We start from the raw sequence: 18,751 nt of genomic DNA on the forward strand, positions 1-18,751 counted from the left end.
GGAACCTTCTTTATACGGTATTTTTTCCTATACGTACATATCTCTGATGAAGTTAAATTTATAAATTAGGCCCAGTAAGAGATTAACAAGAATAACTAACCATAAAATAGAACAATTACTACTACAATATATTGCAATAAAAGTTATGTGAATGTGGTCTCTGTCTCAAAATACCTTATTGCCCTGTACCCACCCTTCTCCTTGTGATAACGTGGGGTGGTAACAGGCCTACGTGATAGGATGAATGGGGTGAGTGACGTAGGCATTGTGTGACATAGCGTTAGGCTATTTACCTTCTGAAGATAGGTCGGGAGGACGATCATCTGCCTTCAGACCACACTTGATGGCCGCAGGTACCTGAAACACTGGAAGGTGAAACCAGGGATAAAGGGGACTACTGTATGCACTTTCACGTCCTTGAACATGACTTCGCATCAGCTTTAGCCCAATCAGAACCTTTTAGCCAGTGGTCTCCCTTTAGCTATAGGTGTCCTTTGCAAATGATGGCACATGTGTCATTGAGTAGGATGTGATCAGCCAACTAGAAGATAGTCACAGCATTTACTAGTAATCTACTCAAACTTGACTTTTATCTCTAAGTGTGAATTTATTGTGAATTTCTCTAGACCCCGATGGGCATAACTTGGATATCTGTCATACTCATCTGTGATCACAAAACACATTCCTTAGTAATCTAGAATTGTTTCTCCTTATTATAAACACACACACACACACACACACACACGCATACGTATACACATACATACAACATAGGAAAAATAAGTGCTTTTATGGCATGGAAATACAAATTAGCCATATTAAGGCTACTTCAAGTATCTATTTTTTTAGAGTTTTTATGTAAATTTCCAGGTAGTTAACCAGGAAACAGATGCTGGCGAGGTTGTGGAGAAATGGAATCCTCTTGCCCTGTTGGTGGGAATGCAAACTGGTGCAGCCGCTCTGGAAAACAGTGTGGAGGTTCCTCAAAAAATGAAAAATAGAACTACCCTACGACCCAACAATAGCACTGCTAGGAATTGACCCAAGGGATACAGGAGTGCTGATGCGTAGGGGCACTTGTACCCCAACGTTTATAGCAGCACTTTCAACAATAGCCAAATTATGGTAAGAGCCTAAATGTCCATCAACTGATGAGTGGATAAAGAAGATGTGGTTTATATATCCAACGGAATACTACTTGGCGATGAGAGAGAATGAAATCCTGCCATTTGCAACAATGTGGATGGAACTGGAGGGTATTATGCTAAGTGAAATAAGTCAGTCAGAGACGGGTATCATATGTTTTCCCTCATATGAGGAACTTGAGAAACTTAACAGAAGGCCATAAGGGAAGGGAAGGGGAAAAAATAGTTACAAACAGAGAGGGAGGGAGCATAAGAGACTCTTACATACAGAGAACAAACTGAAGTTTCATGGCGGGAGGGGAAAATGGGTGATGGACATTGAGGAGGGCACTTGTTGGGATGAGCACTGGGTGTTCTATGTAAGCGATGAATCACAGGAATCTACCCCAAAATCAAGAGCACATTGTATGCACTGTATGTTAGCCAACTTGACAATAAGTTATATATTAAAAATAATAATAATATAAAAAATAAATTCTAGTCAGTTAACATACAGTGTTATATTAGTTTCAGGTGTCCACGATCGTGATTTGACACTTTTGTACAATACCCAATATTTATCACAAGTGATGGGGATTAACCCCATCACCTACTTCCCCCGTGCCCCTACCCCCCTCCCTTCTAGTAACCATCAGTGTGTTCTCTATAGTTGGGAATCTGTTTCTTGGTTTGCCTCTCCCTCTCTTTTTTACCCTTTGCTCATCTGTTTTGTGGCTTAAATTCCACATACGAGTGAAATCACACAGTATTTGTCTTCCTCTGACTGACTTATTCTGCTTAGCATTATACTCTCTAGCTCCATCCACTTTGTTGCAAATGGCAAGGTTTCATTCTTTTTACGGCTGAGTAATATTCCATTGTAATAGATATAGATATAGTTATATAGATATAGATATATGGATACACACACACACACACACACACACACACACACATACGGTATTTTCTTTACCCCTGCACCAATCGGTAGATACTTGGACCGCTTCCATATCTTGACTGTTATAAATAATGCTGTGAACGTAGGGGTGCATGTATCCCTTTGAATTGCTGTTTTTATATTCTTTGGGTAAATGCACTGTTTTATGTTCTTTGGGTAGTGTGATGGATGGATCGTAGGGCAGTTCTATTTTTAACTTCGTGAGGAACCTCCATACGGTTTTCCAGAGTGGCTGCACCAGTTTGCATTCCCACCAACAGGGCAAGAGGGTTTCTTTGTCTCCACATCCTCACTAACATCTGTTGTTTCTCGTGTTGTTGACTTTAGCCATTCTGACCGGTGGAAGGTGGTATTTCATCGTAGTTTTGATTTGCATTTCCCTGATGGTGAGCAACGTTGAGCATCTTTTCATGTGTCTGTTGGCCATCTGGATGTCTTCTGGGAGAACTGTCTGTTCATGTTAGGGACCAGACTCTTTAAGCTGGCATTCAGGACCTTCCAGAAACTGATCTCATCCTCCCTTTGTAGCCCTACCTTCCATTACTCTCGTGACAAACCTGTTACTGTCGTTCGTTCATTCTATGCACACCGAGAGCCAAATGCTTCATATACATGAGCTCTGCGATCGCATTATTACCATTCCTGTTTTACAGATGAAGTTTAGAACTAGAGATTTAATCTCTTCTTGACCATCGCAGAACCGGTTACTGACAGAGTCAGGATTCAAACCCAGTTCAACTGAATCCAAAGCCAGTCTTCTTAACTCCTTTCCTAGCCCCACGGATCTCTCTGCTCACCATCACTATGACATCTGTCCAGTTTCACTTTCATGTTTTTCATTGTGATGTTGACTCCAGCTCAAACACCTTATCCTCCCTGTCCTTCAGAGTTTACCTCAGAACTTTGAACCCTTCTGTGAAATCTTTCAACCACCAGCCTACGATCGATATCACCTTCCTCTGACCCTTAACCATATGTGGCTTTAGATTGTCATTTAATTCACCAGGTTGAAGGGGTTGTCCTCCCAAACACGTAATTAGTTGCTTGATGGCAGAAGCCATGGAAGCCCGAGTAGATAAGTAAGTAACGTCTACAATTCTACTCTTCGGTTGATATTTGTTTCTATTGCCTACAATTCTATGTCCCTTAGTAAATGCTCAAAAATGGTCTCAGTGTTAAACTGATAACTTCTCCTAGAGAGAAGACTCACTCCTCCTGTCATTAGAGTAGGATAGCTCACAACACTGTAATTTGAAATTAAACCCTCTAAATTCTGAATGGCCAACTTCTCTGGAGGCTACTATGTAATAGATATTATGTAATACCTGAATTCATATTCAGAATACTATTTTTTAAGAGAAAAAAATTATAGGAAGTCAACTTTGTCACGTTGAAAAGTTTGAATTAATAGAGGAAGGATAATTTTCCAGTTCCATTCTGTTCCTTAGCCTTCACGGACCTTTTTTGAATAAGAGACAATGTGGTTTTGTTTCTCTTTAAGGTAAATTTGTAAAACCTGCTCTATCATCCTTTCAGGATAACTGAGAAAGAACGTTAGCAAAGAGGGAAGGAGGAAGGAGGGGAAAACCATACCAAAAAATCTGAGTCTTGGATCTGTTTCCTAAAACCGGGAGGCGGCAGAGACTCAGGGAGCAGAGTTTTTATTCCTACAGGTTGAGGGTCATTGACGGGGGCAATTCAAGTATGGCTGGTGAGGCTGCAAATGAATTTGAGATGAGGGTCAAAAGAAAGAAAGCTTGCGGCAGCCTTCTCCAGTATCTTTGTGAGAATTTAAACTTACTCCTCCCTCCCTCCACCACGTAATCCCCTACCCCATCTCTGCCTCCCTTCCAGCATCTGAATCTTTATTCATTCTGTTTAGTTCAGAGGGAGCTACCTGAATCAGTGCCATTGATTGGTTTTGTTGTTTGCTTAAGGATTGATTTGGAAATCTCCATAATCCATTCTGCCTTAATTTACACTTGCAGTGCTATGGTACATTTAGAAGGACTGATTAGTAACAGACTTAATCTCTCCCAAGAAATAACAAGACATATATTTGTAAGATAATCATGTTTCAAGTGATCAGGAAAGACTGTAGGTGCAAAAAGAGTTTCAACAGTAGACATACCTTGGGGGAGGGGGAGGCAAAGGATTTTGACTTCAGTATTTCTTTTTTTTTTTTTTAATTTTTTTTAATGTTTATTTATTTTGGAGACAAAGGCAGAGCGTGAACAGGGGAGGGGCAGAGAGAGAGGGAGACACAGAATCTGAAACGGGCTCCAGGCTCTGAGCTGTCAGCACAGAGCCCGGCGCCGGACTTGAACCCACGAACTGTGAGATCATGACCTGAGCTGCAGTCGGACGCTTAACCTACTGAGCCACCCAGGCGCCCCTTAAATATTTCTTTAAGAATATGCTAAATCAGAATTCATTGAACAGCAGTAGCTAACAAAAAAGCTTTTAAAGTGAAAAGTATGTTAGAGCATTTCATTTATCAGAAGATAAAATGCCTCAGCATTTATTGAAAAGAACTTTTTGAAAGGAAAGCTGTTTTGTCATTCGAGGGTTTTTTTTTGGGGGGGTGGGGGGGGTCCGTTGTTGTTTTTTAATTTTTCATTGTTTTTCCATGGATCTCTTCCATGCAGGAAAATTAGGTGGATTTACACAAGAAAATAACACCATAGATTCTGGAGAACTTGATATTGGCCGAAGGGCAATTCAAGAGGTTCCTCCTGGGATTTTCTGGAGATCACAGCTCTTTATTGATCAGCCACAGTTTCTGAAATTCAATATCTCTCTTCAGAAGGATGCATTGATTGGAGTATATGGCCGAAAAGGCTTACCACCTTCCCATACTCAGGTAAAAGTGGGCTTTGTTGTCAATAAGATAGAAACTGCTAGTTTGCATTTTTAAAGTTATTCTGTTTCTTGAGTTCAGTTGTTTAACTGTTGGACCTCTTTCGTATTGATCGTTTACGGTGAAAAGAATTTTGAACGTAGGTTTCACTTATCGTGAGGTTTTCGAATAAGTAGGAAAAACAGCATTTTCTTCCTGACTTGTGCTAATCATTATTGACCAACTGAAATGTTCTAAAATTTATGAGTAGCCAAATGAAAATATTGAACATCATCTGAGCACGTAGGAAAACCTCATGGATTTTCCAAGTGTTTTACGAAGATTCTGTGGGAATTTCAGACAGTCTTATTCCTTTCATGTAATAGATGCATAGTATTTTCATCTCAAACGTTGCATTCACGCTGTCGGAAATATATTGTATTTTTTCTGCTTCATGCCAGCCTTACTGTTAGTAAAGAAATTATGGAAACAAAAACATAAATATGATGAGTGAACTTGATCGACTCAAGCCACGATTCTTCAAATAAAGAAGAGAAACAGCTTTCACAGATAACCAAGGGTGATCACCTTAGTGTGGCACTCGAAACAATTCAAATATTCTTCAACCATACGTCGATTGAGTAACTTTAGAGGCAGTTCGCTTGCATGAAAATTACCTTACAGGTAGAGACAGCTGCTAGCAATAACTCTACAGGCTTTTTCATAATCTGATCCTGGGTCAGGGTATGTAATTTGGAAATTGTGGTTTAAAAGAGGTCCCATTATGTCCAAGAGAAATTATTTAAATTACCCACTGTAAATTTGGAGCTCAGACTTTTCCCACCATCAACTAGTACGTCAGTCCAAAAATGTGATAGATGGTTAATTAACATTGACGGTTGGGTGAGCCTAAAAGTTTCACACTTGATAATCAGTTTATTTACCCATAGAACTGCATGCAGATTTTCATTTGATTTAGAAACTGAGGACTGGAGGGTTTTCATGTCTGCTTTATAGTATGTAATTCTGTGAGACATGCTTTTTCTATACCCTAGGAATTGTAAAGGAAAATTGATCAAATACTAATAAAAGAATCATGTCTTTAAAGAAAGATGAGTAAGGGAGAGAGAGCCTGGGTGGCTCAGTCGGTTAAGGGTCCAACTCTTGGTTTCAGCTCAGGTCATGACCTCACAGTTGGTGGGTTCGAGCCCCACATCAGACTCTCTGCTGTCAGTACTGAGCCTGCTTGAGATTCCCTATCCCCTCTCTCTCCCCCTCTCCCGTTCACGTGCACCCTCTCTCTCAAAAATAAATAAACATTTTTTTAATGTTTTTGATAAAATAATCTATAAAGATTTAAAAAAAGAAAGATGAGTCAGAAACTTTGACCCATGCTTTCTCTTATGGATCAGGGAAAGTTTCATATACATATATAAATTATATTGCTGTGCAATTTTTGAATATCATGCTTTGGTATATCATTTTTCTGATCGTGGTTTTCATGTCTATATTATTAAAATAGACTTAAAAATTTTTTTTAATGTTTTATTTCTTCTTAAGAGAGAGAGAGACAGAGCATGAGTGGGGGAGAGGCAGAGTGAGAGGGAGACGCAGAATCCGAAGCAAGCTCCAGGCTCTGAGCGGTCAGCACAGAGCCCGACGTGGGGCTCGAACTCAGGAACCGTGAGATCGTGACCTGAGCCGAAGTCGGTCGCTTAACCGACTGAGCCACCCAGGCGCCCCAACCCATTTAAATTTTTGATTATAATTATAATTCACTCCAGTGCCTGCTATAAGTGATAGTGGCTGGAAAGCAATAACCAGGTCTTCTTAAACAGAGTGGGTGTCTGTAACGTTAGTTATGGCAGAGAGATTGCATTTATATCAATAGCCCGGTGATATAGGAAAAAATATTTTTTTCCTTGGAACCATATCCGTGATTCAATCACTTTTTTATAACTGAAGAAATATGCCTCTAAAGCTAAGCACAACAGTGCGTGTGTAACCCGTAAACTCCAGAAAATCATTTCCAAAGAAAATTGTTGCGTGCTTTACAGATTTATTTAAAGATTCAGGGTTGCCTCTTTCCTACTCATGTATACCATGTAAGATTAGAGAAACAAAAAAGGCAGTTTCAGGTTTTCCCATTCTTCTGGAATTTAAATACAATATACATCATACCCACTTTTCCTTCCGGCCACAATATATGTGTTTAACTAGATTACGCATTTTCTTAAGCTCCATGGTTAGTAGAGTTCTTTCCTCTGGTTTATTCAAGATCAGCAGAGCAAACAACTGTTTCTGAGTTCAGTGTTTAAACATGAAATATGCTATAAAGCAACCCAAACTGAACATTTCTCTGTTTCTGGGGAACGTTAAATAAATCAACCTGAAATAATTAAAATTGGCCGGCCATTCGGAATAGTCAACTTGAGTTTTGAAAGTCTTTGTGACCCTTTATAAAACTGTCCGTTTGTTGCCAAGGAATCAATTGACTTTCTTCTCCCTGATGCCCAGTTTATTCTCCTGGACAGTTAGAAGCCTAAGGAAGCAATTTAACGCTGTACAGTTAACAGTGTAGTGTATCATTTAAGTGCGTGTGCGTGAAGCCTGTTTCAGAATGGTAGCTGGAAACCTGAGTTTTGTAAGCACGCACCCCTGCGACTCTTTGACCTTGTGACCTTGAGCAAATCACTTCTCTGTGCCAGTATCTGTCCAGAAGCAGTTGAACCAGATGATGTCTAAAATCTCTTCCTCCTGTGTGCCAAAGATTTACAGCAAGCTCAATGCTCCCACCAAATAGTTGATTAAAAAATACAATTAAGTATTCATAGATTCTGAGATTCATAGATTCTCATCCTTTTAAATTTTTTTAAGTTTATTTATTTATTTTGAGAGAGAGAGACAGAGTGAGAAGGGGTGGGGCTGAGAGAGACAATCCCAAGCAGGCTCCACAATGTCAGCGTGGAGCCCGACGCTGGGCTCGATCTCATGAACCGTGAGATCGTGACCTGAGCCGAAACCAAGAGTCGGGCGCTTAACTGACTGAGCCACCCAGGTGCCCCTCATCCTCTTAATAACTGACTTGAGTTAAGCATATGGACAGTCTAACTGCTCAGAAATGAACTACCAGGATACCTTTATCAAAGTCTGACCTTTGTCTCGTGATCGCTTCCCCAAAGTGGTGAGACTGAATTTTATCCCCGAATAACGCAAGACCCGAAGACGTGCCCCCACAAAAAAATCCACATCTCCATCTTATGAATAGGTATTATGAGGGAAAGCCAGGAATAGGTATTACGGAGTAAAACCAGTTTGTCCTTAAGTGATCGCTTTGTACTTTACCCCCTGAGAACAAAGGTTATTAAACATTTCTGTTCCATTAATTTGTTTACTTTTTGTAGACATGGGCTTATGTGAAGCAGGGGACTTGTCTTTAGGTATTTGAATAAGCCCCACAAAGGCGTGTGGGAAGGGGTGGCCGACTACTCTGCATCCCAGTGACCACCACCCCAGCCCTGTGTTCCTGTTCCCGATGTGATACAAACGACGATCTCTACAATAAAGGTGGTGATTCCCAGGGTGAGCTTGAGAGGCCAGTTAAAACCCAAAACGTCCTCCCTTTCAATGTTTGCACATACCGTGTTGAGTGTTAGAGGACAAAAAGGTTTACGTGCCAAGGAGCCGTTAAAAGAAACTTGCCCCCTGCCTCTTTGCCATGCTGATATAAATATTTAAATCCGACGGGGAAGTGGCTTATTTGAGGCATAGGCACCTTTCAGAAGTGCTGAATTATTTTGCCTCTGATAATTTTGAAATACAGTTCCAGATGAAAATTTTGCGGGTCAAATATCCACAACCGGTTATCGTTTTCATCCTGATAAGATATAAATGAAAAAAGTTACCCTTATGCTAACTGAGTGACAGCTTTTTTGTGTATTTCTCACAACTGCATGATGTCATGAGGTAGTTTTGCAGAAAAGTAACAGAATAGGCTTTTGTATTTAAATAAAAAATTTAATATGTTGGAGACGGGACTAGATATTCTGAATTCCGTCCAATAGTAACGTGAGAGGTTCGTGATAAGTACAGGGGCAGCACATTCAATCACGAATCTCAGAATCCCAGCAGGTGATTTTCTTCCAGTTTTTAAGGGATTCGTATAATAAACTTTTCTTTAAATAGACCGCTGATGAAATTCCAGATAAGAAATCTATCTGGAGGTAGAATATTGATGATTAGTATATGTACGTATTCATACATACGTATATATATATGGTACCGTAAATGATATATATTGTCCCGTAGTGTCTCTGTCACCATAAATGCAGGCCTCGGGAATAAAAGGAAACTGGATAGGAGTCCGTAGAAAGTGAATCACTGTACTTTTAAGAAACTCTTATCTAATGAGTTTATTGAAACTATATTGGGAAGTCTGTGCCGTGTCTCCCAAATTCATTGCATTATCTCTGGTCACTATTACCGATCACATTCCATATTTTTCTTTAGCTTTAAACTCTCCAGTTGAACTCTTCTGGCCACCCAGCGTTCACGATTAATCTTACTAAACCAGAAATCAAGCTGAATGATGATTGACTTCAGAATAGTAGCTGGGCATACTTACCGTTATTCCGTCCCTTCGGAACCCCTCCACTGTTTAATTTTTTAGACTTTCAGTCAGAGATACAAAGGCGTCTTGATGCATGTTTTTAATTTAGCCATAACAAGGTACAAACCCACGGGTTTCTCCATGGTACCCGGGATGGTTACACCAGGGTCGCACAGGGGAGTACGGTGCTGTGGTGGCAAAGGTCTGAGCTTTCTCACAGACCAACTCTCCCGCTTACCAAGTACCTGATCTTGCTGGAGCTCCTCGAGGTTTGGTTTTCTCCACCCTTACAGTGTAAGTATCAGTGCCTTCCTACTAGAAGGGTTGCTACAAGGAGTAAATATAATCCCGGCACAGAGTACGTATCCAGTGACAGTCGTTACCACACGGGTATTAAATAGAAGATGGTAAGAGATTACCTAGCGGTCCAAAATGAGGCTGCTGGGTTTGAAATGTTACAGGTTTATGGCTGTATTTGCACACCGCCTGAGCTCATCAAACTTTTTATCCGTTGGGAGAGTCAGATAACTCTGGAAACCGGTTGCCCAGTAAGGGGGAAATGATTTGTGAAGTTTACATGGGACAACACTGTGCAGTGCGTGGTTCTTACGATCCCTGTAAATGCTACATGTAGGAGACCTGTGCCATCAGGAACCTTTTTCTGACGTTGTATTTATTAGAGCAGAGGGGAAAGGTTGGGACACAAAAACGGAAATGAGAGAAGCAGCTACGACCGAGATCGTTCTGACCACTAAACAGCTGTACTTGTCCTCACCCTCAGTATGACTTTGTTGAGCTCCTGGACGGCAGCAGATTGATTGCAAGAGAGCAGCGGAACCTGCTTGAGCCCGAAAGAGCAGGGAGACAGGCGAGATCCGTCAGTCTGCACGAGGCTGGCTTTATCCAGTACTTGGATTCTGGAATCTGGCATCTGGCTTTTTACAATGATGGGAAAAATACGGAGCAGGTGTCTTTTAATACCATCGTCATAGGTAAGAGCGGTCTGCAAAGCATCTTTTTCCGGGCTCTCGCCTGCACAGTGTGTTGAACAGAAACTAAATGGTCTTCACCGATTTGGAGCGATACCTAGGGCGTTAAAGCCTGAGGTACACTGTGAGAGATACTTTCAAATTGTTTATTTACGAATACGTTGGCAAACCATGAAGCACTGAATATTATTCTGGAAGGATCTTGGAGGAGGGCAGTGCGTCTTAAAAACACTTGAGAGCGTCTGCACTTGAAATGGCGATGCTTTGCTTGACTAGTCAAGCTGGTTTGAATAGTCTAATATATATGAATCCTTTTTTTGTTTGGTTGGTTGTTTTTGGGGGGGGGGGTTATGGAGCAAGCCATCCGTCATTCCTTCATGTGCAGCTAAAATGATCAAAGTGACAGAGTTTACCTTCTGCGGGAAGCGGGCTACACAGTAAATATCCCTTCTCTCTCTCCTCTTCAGAGTCTGTGGTGGAATGCCCCCGCAATTGCCATGGAAATGGAGAGTGTGTTTCTGGAACTTGCCATTGTTTTCCAGGATTTTTAGGTCCGGATTGTTCAAGAGGTACGCGAGTTAGAGCCTTTTCTTAAGCCAATAGAAAGAGGCTGTAGAAACACGCATAAATCAGAAAAGTCCCAGAAAGGGGGAAACGGGCCGACGCCTTGTCCCAGCGACGTGCTTGTCTTTCAGGACCCCGACCGCAGATGTGGCTGTTGACTCCTCTGTCGTGTTTTATTTCACAGCAGCCTGTCCGGTGTTGTGCAGCGGCAATGGACAGTACTCCAAAGGCCGCTGCCTCTGTTTCAGCGGCTGGAAGGGCACCGAGTGCGATGTGCCCACTACGCAGTGCATTGACCCTCAGTGCGGGGGGCGTGGGATTTGCATCATGGGCTCTTGCGCCTGCAACTCGGGATACAAAGGAGAGAATTGCGAAGAAGGTAAACACGCCCATATTTACGGAAGTCCGTTGTGACCGTCCTAAAGGAAGAGACGATCGGATCATTTGTCATCTTTCGTTTGGCAGATGAAGCTTTTTATATGCCTCCTCGTGAAAGTAATTAGATCTCCATGCGTATGGTGGCGTCATTTGGTTAACATTTTCACGAATAAGAAAGAGCAAATACCGAAGAGTTCTGTGCTTCCAGTCGTGTGAATAATTCTTTTTTCTTTCAATCAGAGAAAGTAAGCAAACGTGTGTGACTCGAAGCCCACGACGGGCTGTTGTTTTGCTTAGTTGCTTTTTTATCTTTGCTTTCAGGTTTTTTGTTTGTTTGTTTTCACAGTTTTTCACCTCGAAACCAGCTTTTAATCGAGCATTTTGGCATGTCTAAAAAGACAGGCTAACGGTTGGCTCCATAGCTCAGGGGTTAGAGCACTGGTCTTGTAAAAAAGACAAGCTATTGCACGTAATATACGAGTGAAAAAAAGTACATCACGGGTTTGTTCTATAACCGTATGTAATGATGAGAATCAGGCTGCTATACTGTAAAGTGCAGTTGAATTGTTTTTTCAAAAAGCAGAAAAGCACCATTTCCGTTCTTCAATCAAATTGATTTTATTGATCCGCACACACAAAGTAATGCAATTAAGTCTCTGGAATTAAATTTTCAGGCCATTGACCCTACAAGTGTAAAGTTTTATTGAGTCAAATTGCTAAATTAAATCTCGTCATCTAAAGCACATTAAAGTGAATTAAGAAGGAGAGAGCGTATGCAACTCATTTATTTCTCAAACAGTTTGAGAGTCCCATACAGCTGTCACTGCTCGATGGTCGTAGATTAGGTCAGCTGATACAGTTTCGTTATAGAGAAGCCGATACTTATTACTGTCTGATTAAGCAGAACAGAGAGCAATAGTCTGAAATCTCAGGAGCATCTATGTGTGGAATTCATGAAAATTACAAATCCTTGCAAGAGTCTCAGTTACCTAAATGGCATAATTCTGAATGCTGAATTGTGTCATTTTTTTTTGCAATTTCAGAAACACATTCTTGAAAATGGTAGTCAAATATTTGAGTATCCAAAATTTCCATGTAAATTAGATTGGGATCTAATTCTTTATTCTGCGTGTACTTTGCATGCATGATATCTGCTAGATTTAATTATAAAATTGTTCTCTTTTCTCTACTGTAGCTGACTGTCTAGACCCTGGATGTTCCAATCACGGTGTGTGTATCCATGGGGAATGTCACTGCAATCCAGGATGGGGTGGTAACAATTGTGAAATACTGAAGACCATGTGTCCAGACCAGTGCTCTGGTCATGGGACGTATCTTCAAGAAAGTGGCTCCTGCACCTGTGACCCTAACTGGACTGGCCCAGACTGCTCAAATGGTAAGGTTGAAAAATGCAGCACAGTTGAGTGCTTACTATTGTGTAGCTAACTAAAAATTAAGATCTTTTCGTTTTTAAAGCACACTTGTTAAATTTTATATAGGTTTTATCGAAGTGATTGTTTCTAGAAAGAAATGTTAAAAGTGATGAAATTTAGTCGCATTAGAAAAAGAAACAGGCTTAGTCAACTTGTCATTAAAATGTCTCCTTTAGTAGCATTGTAAAGAATATTTCGTTTGTGTAAAATACTCCCTCTTCTAACTCTCAAGGCCTGTGTATAGCCTGGGACTTAAACACGTTATCTCATCAACAGAGAAGCCTCAATTTAAAAATTATTTGACAACTTGGGGCGCCTGGGTGGCGCAGTCGGTTGAGCGTCCGACTTCAGCCAGGTCACGATCTCGCGGTTCGGGAGTTCGAGCCCCGCGTCGGGCTCTGGGCTGATGGCTCAGAGCCTGGAGCCTGTTTCCGATTCTGTGTCTCCCTCTCTCTCTGCCCCTCCCCCGTTCGTGCTCTGTCTCTCTCTGTCCCAAAACTGAATAAACGTTGAAAAAAAAAAAATTTATAAAAAAAAAAAAAATTATTTGACAACATAAGGCTAAACCTGATCACAATAAAGAGTACGTATAGATAAATATTATGATATGCATAATGGTCCAACGCTGATTTTTATATTATAATAATATGATTGTAATATAAATGGCAGGTAGTAATTTTTTTTCTATCAGTCAGGTTGTTACTGAACAGCAGCTATGTGCACGGCATGGTGATGGGCCCCGTAGGAATAAATAACGAATCCTTCCTGCCCTCTAGAATAGTGGCTTTCAGATTTTTGACCGTGACCTAAATGACCCATAGCCTCAGTCTTACGTTGTGACACATACATATATAGACTGACATAACTGAAACAAAGCTTTACCAAGTGGTACACACTAATGCTTTTCCCTACGTCTTTCCTACTTTTTTGATGCTGGTTATATCCCATGAATTAATTCCGTGACCGTATTAGTCACACCGTACAAAAAGGTAATCTAACCTAGAAGGTTACCGTTTAATTGGGGAGATGAGACGAACACACATGAAATACTTAGAAACCAGGACGTGCCAGTTTAATGTGTTATTGAATATTACGTGGAACAATACGCTAAATGCAACCAACATTCAGAGGAGTGATCCTGCCTTGATGCACGTGAGGTCCTCAAGGAGATTTTTATGAACATTTCTTGCCTTCTTTTAAAGATGGCAGCTAGCATGGAAATGGGAGGAGGTGCTTTCTGACTAGGGGAATGGTACTAGAAAACTCTGAGATCAGATGCTCGGGTTCATATCCAACCTCTGCTACTTATTAGCTGGGTAACCTTAGGCAGACTACTATATGTTTTAGTGTACCCATCTATCAAGTGAATTTAACCGAGAAATTCTTGGGGCCCCCGGGTGGCTCAGCCGATTGAACATCCAGCTCTTGATTTTGACTCAGGTCATGAGCTCAAAGTTGTGGGATCGAGCCCCGTGTCTGGCCCGATCATGGGCATGAAGCCTGCTTAAGATTCTCTCTCTCTCTCTCTCTCTCTCTCTCTCTGCCTCTCTTCTGCTCGCGCTCACGCTCACTCTCTAAAGGAAAAAAATAAAAAAGCAATTCCTCACAGGGATACTTTGGGAATTACTTGAATTACTGTATATAAAGTACTTAGTACAGTGCTTAGTCCAGGATAAATTCTAAATATAGCTACCACCCACCACTGCCACAGCAACTACCATTAACCAAGTTGCACCTCTGAGCCTACATACGCGGGAGCGTAAAGAAAGAGTATTTGGAGGCAAACGTCGGGCTGGGCCCGATTTGGAGGGACGCAGCTTGGCAATGACAGTTCAGTGAGTTCTCAATGGAGAACTCACTGGTCATGACGATGTGTGCCCGCCAGTTTGATGAGAGCAGCCTGTTAGAACTCCCCATCGATTATATGTCAGAGAACATGACTCGTCAGACTTTGACGGCCCAAGGCGAGTTTGAGAGCTCTCCCGGAGTGTGAAGTCCTGAGAGCGTGAATTCGTGGGGAGATCGTAGAAATGAGAAGGATGAAGCCGAGGGCCGTTTTAAAGGAAAGCTAGACAGCAGTTGCTGAAGAGACAGTGCAGAAGTTGACCAGAAGAGCCGGACGTCGGCAACCAGGAGGGGCCGGGGCAGTGGACGCGTCTCTGGGGAAGACAGGAAGCTGGGAAGGGGTGAGGGGCGAGGGGCAAGGCAGGATGCAGGCCAGGTGAGGAGGAGAGACCGGTGAGACATGGAGGAAGGATGGCTTCTGTTTGGATACTCAAAGTAAGCAAAACTAAATACTACTAAAGGGGGGGGGGGGTGCAGAATGAGGAGGAGGAGAAGAGGGAGAGGAGGGGAAGTGGGGGGGAGCAAAAGGACAGGTTTTAGTAATGCTGTTGAGTCTGTGTAGGTTTGGCCTCAGGGAAGGGGTCTGTCTACCCCTCGCCCTGCCCACACGGATTGCCTTCTCTGCAGACCTGTCGTAACAGTGAGCGGTTAAGAGCAGGGAATCTGGGGCTGAACTGCCTGGCTTCGGGTCTTGAGCTGGCCATTCTGTAGGCGTGTGACGTTCATCGGCTCTTTAGCTCCTCTGTGGCCTCCGTTTCTTTACCTGTGACATGGGGACAATAAGAGTACTACCTTACACAATTAAATTACGACCTGATACAACGGTCGTAAGATGGAAACGAGTTAATATGTGGAAAGCGCTTAGAATCGTGCCTTACACATGGCAAGTCCTTACAAGTATTAACCATTAACACGAGTAGTGGCAGTGGTTGGTGGTGGCGGTCATAGTCATGGTGGTTTGTCACACTTAATTCTTGATTGGTTGAGAGGAGCTTCCACATAAAAGTACTGCTTGGAGGGGCACTGCGGGGGGGGGGATCAGTCAGTTAAGCATCTGACTCTGGATTTCAGCTCAGTTCATGAGATCGAGCCCCGCATCGGGCTCTGTGGTCTCTCTCCCTCTCTCTCTCTGCACCTCCCCTGCTCGTTCTCTCCCCCTGTGTCTCTCTCGAAATAAATAGATAGACTTTTAAAAAAAAGTACTGCTGGGGTACAGTTCCCCAAATGTGAAAATTACGAAATGCAAATTATTTCATCTATTATTATAACCTGACGGCATTAACCTAAGAGAAACCCCGCTACGCAGCGAATTAACATGCTTATTTTAAGGGGAAAAAAGACTAGTAATTTTTACAGATCACTCTTTCTTGGCACTTTGAGAAACTCGGGTGACATGGCTGCCACCCTGGGAATCCTCAGCAGCACGACACATTCGTGCGCCATTCCTCACCTGCTACAAACTGAATCCCGGAAGCCCACACTAAACAAAGTTGTGTCCAGGCTGAGTCGTAATTCTGATGAAAGACTTCTGTTGAAGCCTTGAGCAGATACCCTGGGTAAAGGGACAAAGGGACAACTTAATGCCTTTTCTTCCTTGTACTGTCTCTCTCTCATTTCCCCCCAAGCTTTCTTCTTTCCGCAGCTCCCTTGCCCCTCCTCCCTCATCTGGTCTCTCTCTTCCTTCCTTCTCCTCTACCTCCCTCATCTCTGGGCCACACATTTTTGGAGGCAGACAGAGGTTTATGTTCGTCACTGCTTCGTGGAAATAGGAGTTGATTCAGATAGCTGGGAGAAGCAAAAACTGGTTTGAAAATTCATGACCGTAGACCAAATAACACGTCCAGGACCAATGAGAGCAAAAGACATAACCTGGGGGTGGGATTATAGAGAACCCTCAGGGCCTCACTAAAGAGTTTTAGGAAATCATCACCACCCAACATTAGGAAGCATAGGTGCAAGGCATTATTTAAATAACACATTAACTTGTTCTGTCCTTTGTTCTTAAAAACATATTTTATCATCCTAAGAATCAAAATAAGCATTTAATTTTTTCTGTTCAGTGTTTGTTTCCCTTTCTGGCTTCTGTGTTAAAAAATGCATCCCACACTCAGAAAAATCCAATTAAAGTTTATAGATACAGTTATTTTTATAGTAAAGCTACTTGGTTCAGGTCTCTTATGCCTCCATCAGTAAAATAAGCATACGAATACTAGCTAGAAAATAATACTTGTTTGAAAATTGTATTCTAATTTGTCTCCCACAATTACCCAAGTAGGAAAGGAATGGTGAAACAGCCCTTTTTGTTTCAGAAAATGTTATTTAACACGTTAACCTGAATTATTTTATAAAGGAGAGTTTGTAATGGATACTATAGCTCAAAAGATAATTCAGTCTTTGGCCCCTGGCTGGCTGAGTCAGTGGAGCGTGTGACTGTTGATCTCGGGGTCGTGCGTTCGAGCCCCACATTGGGTGTCAAGGTTACTGAAAACAAGTTTAAAAAATAAAATAAGGTAATTCTGTGATATTGCTATGAACAGCAAAAAAAAAAAGTAATAGATGTTAATTTAGAGATGAAATCGGCTGCCAACAGCACCTGTCATTAGTTTACATATTTAGACTGATTTTTTTTCCCGTGCTTATATAATCATTTTGCCAGTTGAAAATCTAATGGTAGCCATGTACAAAATGACTGATTAGACATAGTGGGTGAAGATCTTTGTCCCATCGCATCTTTACACCCCCAATGACAAACCAAAAAAACATATTAAACTCTCAATGTATAGAGTTGGATAATGAATGCAGTGCTCTTCTTTGGAATAAATTAATTACGCTCCGGAAAAAAAAAAAAAAAAAAAAGAAAAGACTTCATTCAACTTTGCTATTAGCTGGAAAAAGACAGAAAACTTAGAAGAATTATCAGTAATTAAACATGCGTCTATTCATCCTGTGAAAATATCCTGGTTCCTGTGCCGGAAATTTATCTGCGTGTTTCACAGTTGCCGTCTAAAGTTTACAAACACATTGTAGGTAACTTACACTTGTGGCTGGAAGTTGACCAGCAGCGTTATTGGGAATTTCTAACTAACTGAATCCCAGGGCAGAACACTTTACCAGCTACTTCTTTTGTTGTTGTAGAAATGACCTTCGGATCTCTAAATTCAATAAGAGTAGATTCTGCAGCTGCAGAAACATTTGGTTAAGCTGCTACAAGAGAAGAAATGAATTATTTCCATCAGAAAGTTTATAGGTTTGAAAGCAACCGAGTTTTCCTCTCTCCTCATCAGCAGTTTGTCCATTAATTAGCCCTTCAATTCCACTTCAATTAAATTAACTCTAATTAATAAGTTCATTACAAAGATTGACGCACCTTGCTCAAAGCTAGTGTGCTAAACGCTGATAAACACCTTCGCCCTAATGAAAAATTGATTAGATTGAATAAAAGGGGTACCTCAGAAAGAAACCTCTCTCTTCTGGAGCAGAGTTGACGTTCTGTTCGTCTGAAGTTAATCAAACCATCTTGGATCTCTTAATCAAAAATTTAATTCAAACGAGATGAAAAATGTGGCTTGAAAAAAACATACCCCACTCTCTTCCAGTGAACAGTCCTGGCTGTTGTTTATAAGAAATGTTACAACTCTCACAGTGCCTTGATACGCTGTTTAAGATTCTGCAGGACTGAGAGACAGAATTACGGTGTCTGAGAAATGTTATTTGGGCAGTGAGTGGGGGAAATAGGAACGAACATGTGGCCACATAAACAGTTACTGGTTTTTAATTTAAAAATAAGGCTGTAGTCTATTTCCTCTTTGTTTGAAACGATTGGAGGTTTTTATTGTTCAGCATTGTTATCTTTGCAAGAAAAGCAAAACCAAACGACGGTCTTACAATCATAGAAAAAAGCGGTAGTTGATTTTATTGAACTTTACTTGTAAAAAGTAGAATATAAAATACCCTTCAAAGTTTTCTTTCTGTGTGTGTGTCTATCTAATCAAATAAGCTTTTAAGAAAGGTT

General features: G+C 41.4%; 1 protein-coding gene across 17 annotated transcripts in view; it reads left to right on the top strand.

The window, feature by feature from the left end:
• Positions 1-18,751, top strand: part of TENM3 (teneurin transmembrane protein 3) — a 453,850-nt gene that overhangs the window by 327,312 nt on the left and 107,787 nt on the right. For all 17 annotated transcript variants that reach the window (XM_043557955.1, XM_043557965.1, XM_043557986.1 and 14 more), the window contains 5 exons: positions 4,731-4,945; positions 10,312-10,522; positions 10,987-11,088; positions 11,268-11,462; positions 12,657-12,857. In XM_043557955.1, coding sequence (XP_043413890.1) covers positions 4,731-4,945; positions 10,312-10,522; positions 10,987-11,088; positions 11,268-11,462; positions 12,657-12,857 — 924 coding nt within the window. The remainder of the gene's footprint in view (positions 1-4,730; positions 4,946-10,311; positions 10,523-10,986; positions 11,089-11,267; positions 11,463-12,656; positions 12,858-18,751) is intronic.

Source organism: Prionailurus bengalensis, chromosome B1 (assembly GCF_016509475.1).
Source record: "Prionailurus bengalensis isolate Pbe53 chromosome B1, Fcat_Pben_1.1_paternal_pri, whole genome shotgun sequence".
Lineage (NCBI taxonomy): Eukaryota > Metazoa > Chordata > Mammalia > Carnivora > Felidae > Prionailurus > Prionailurus bengalensis.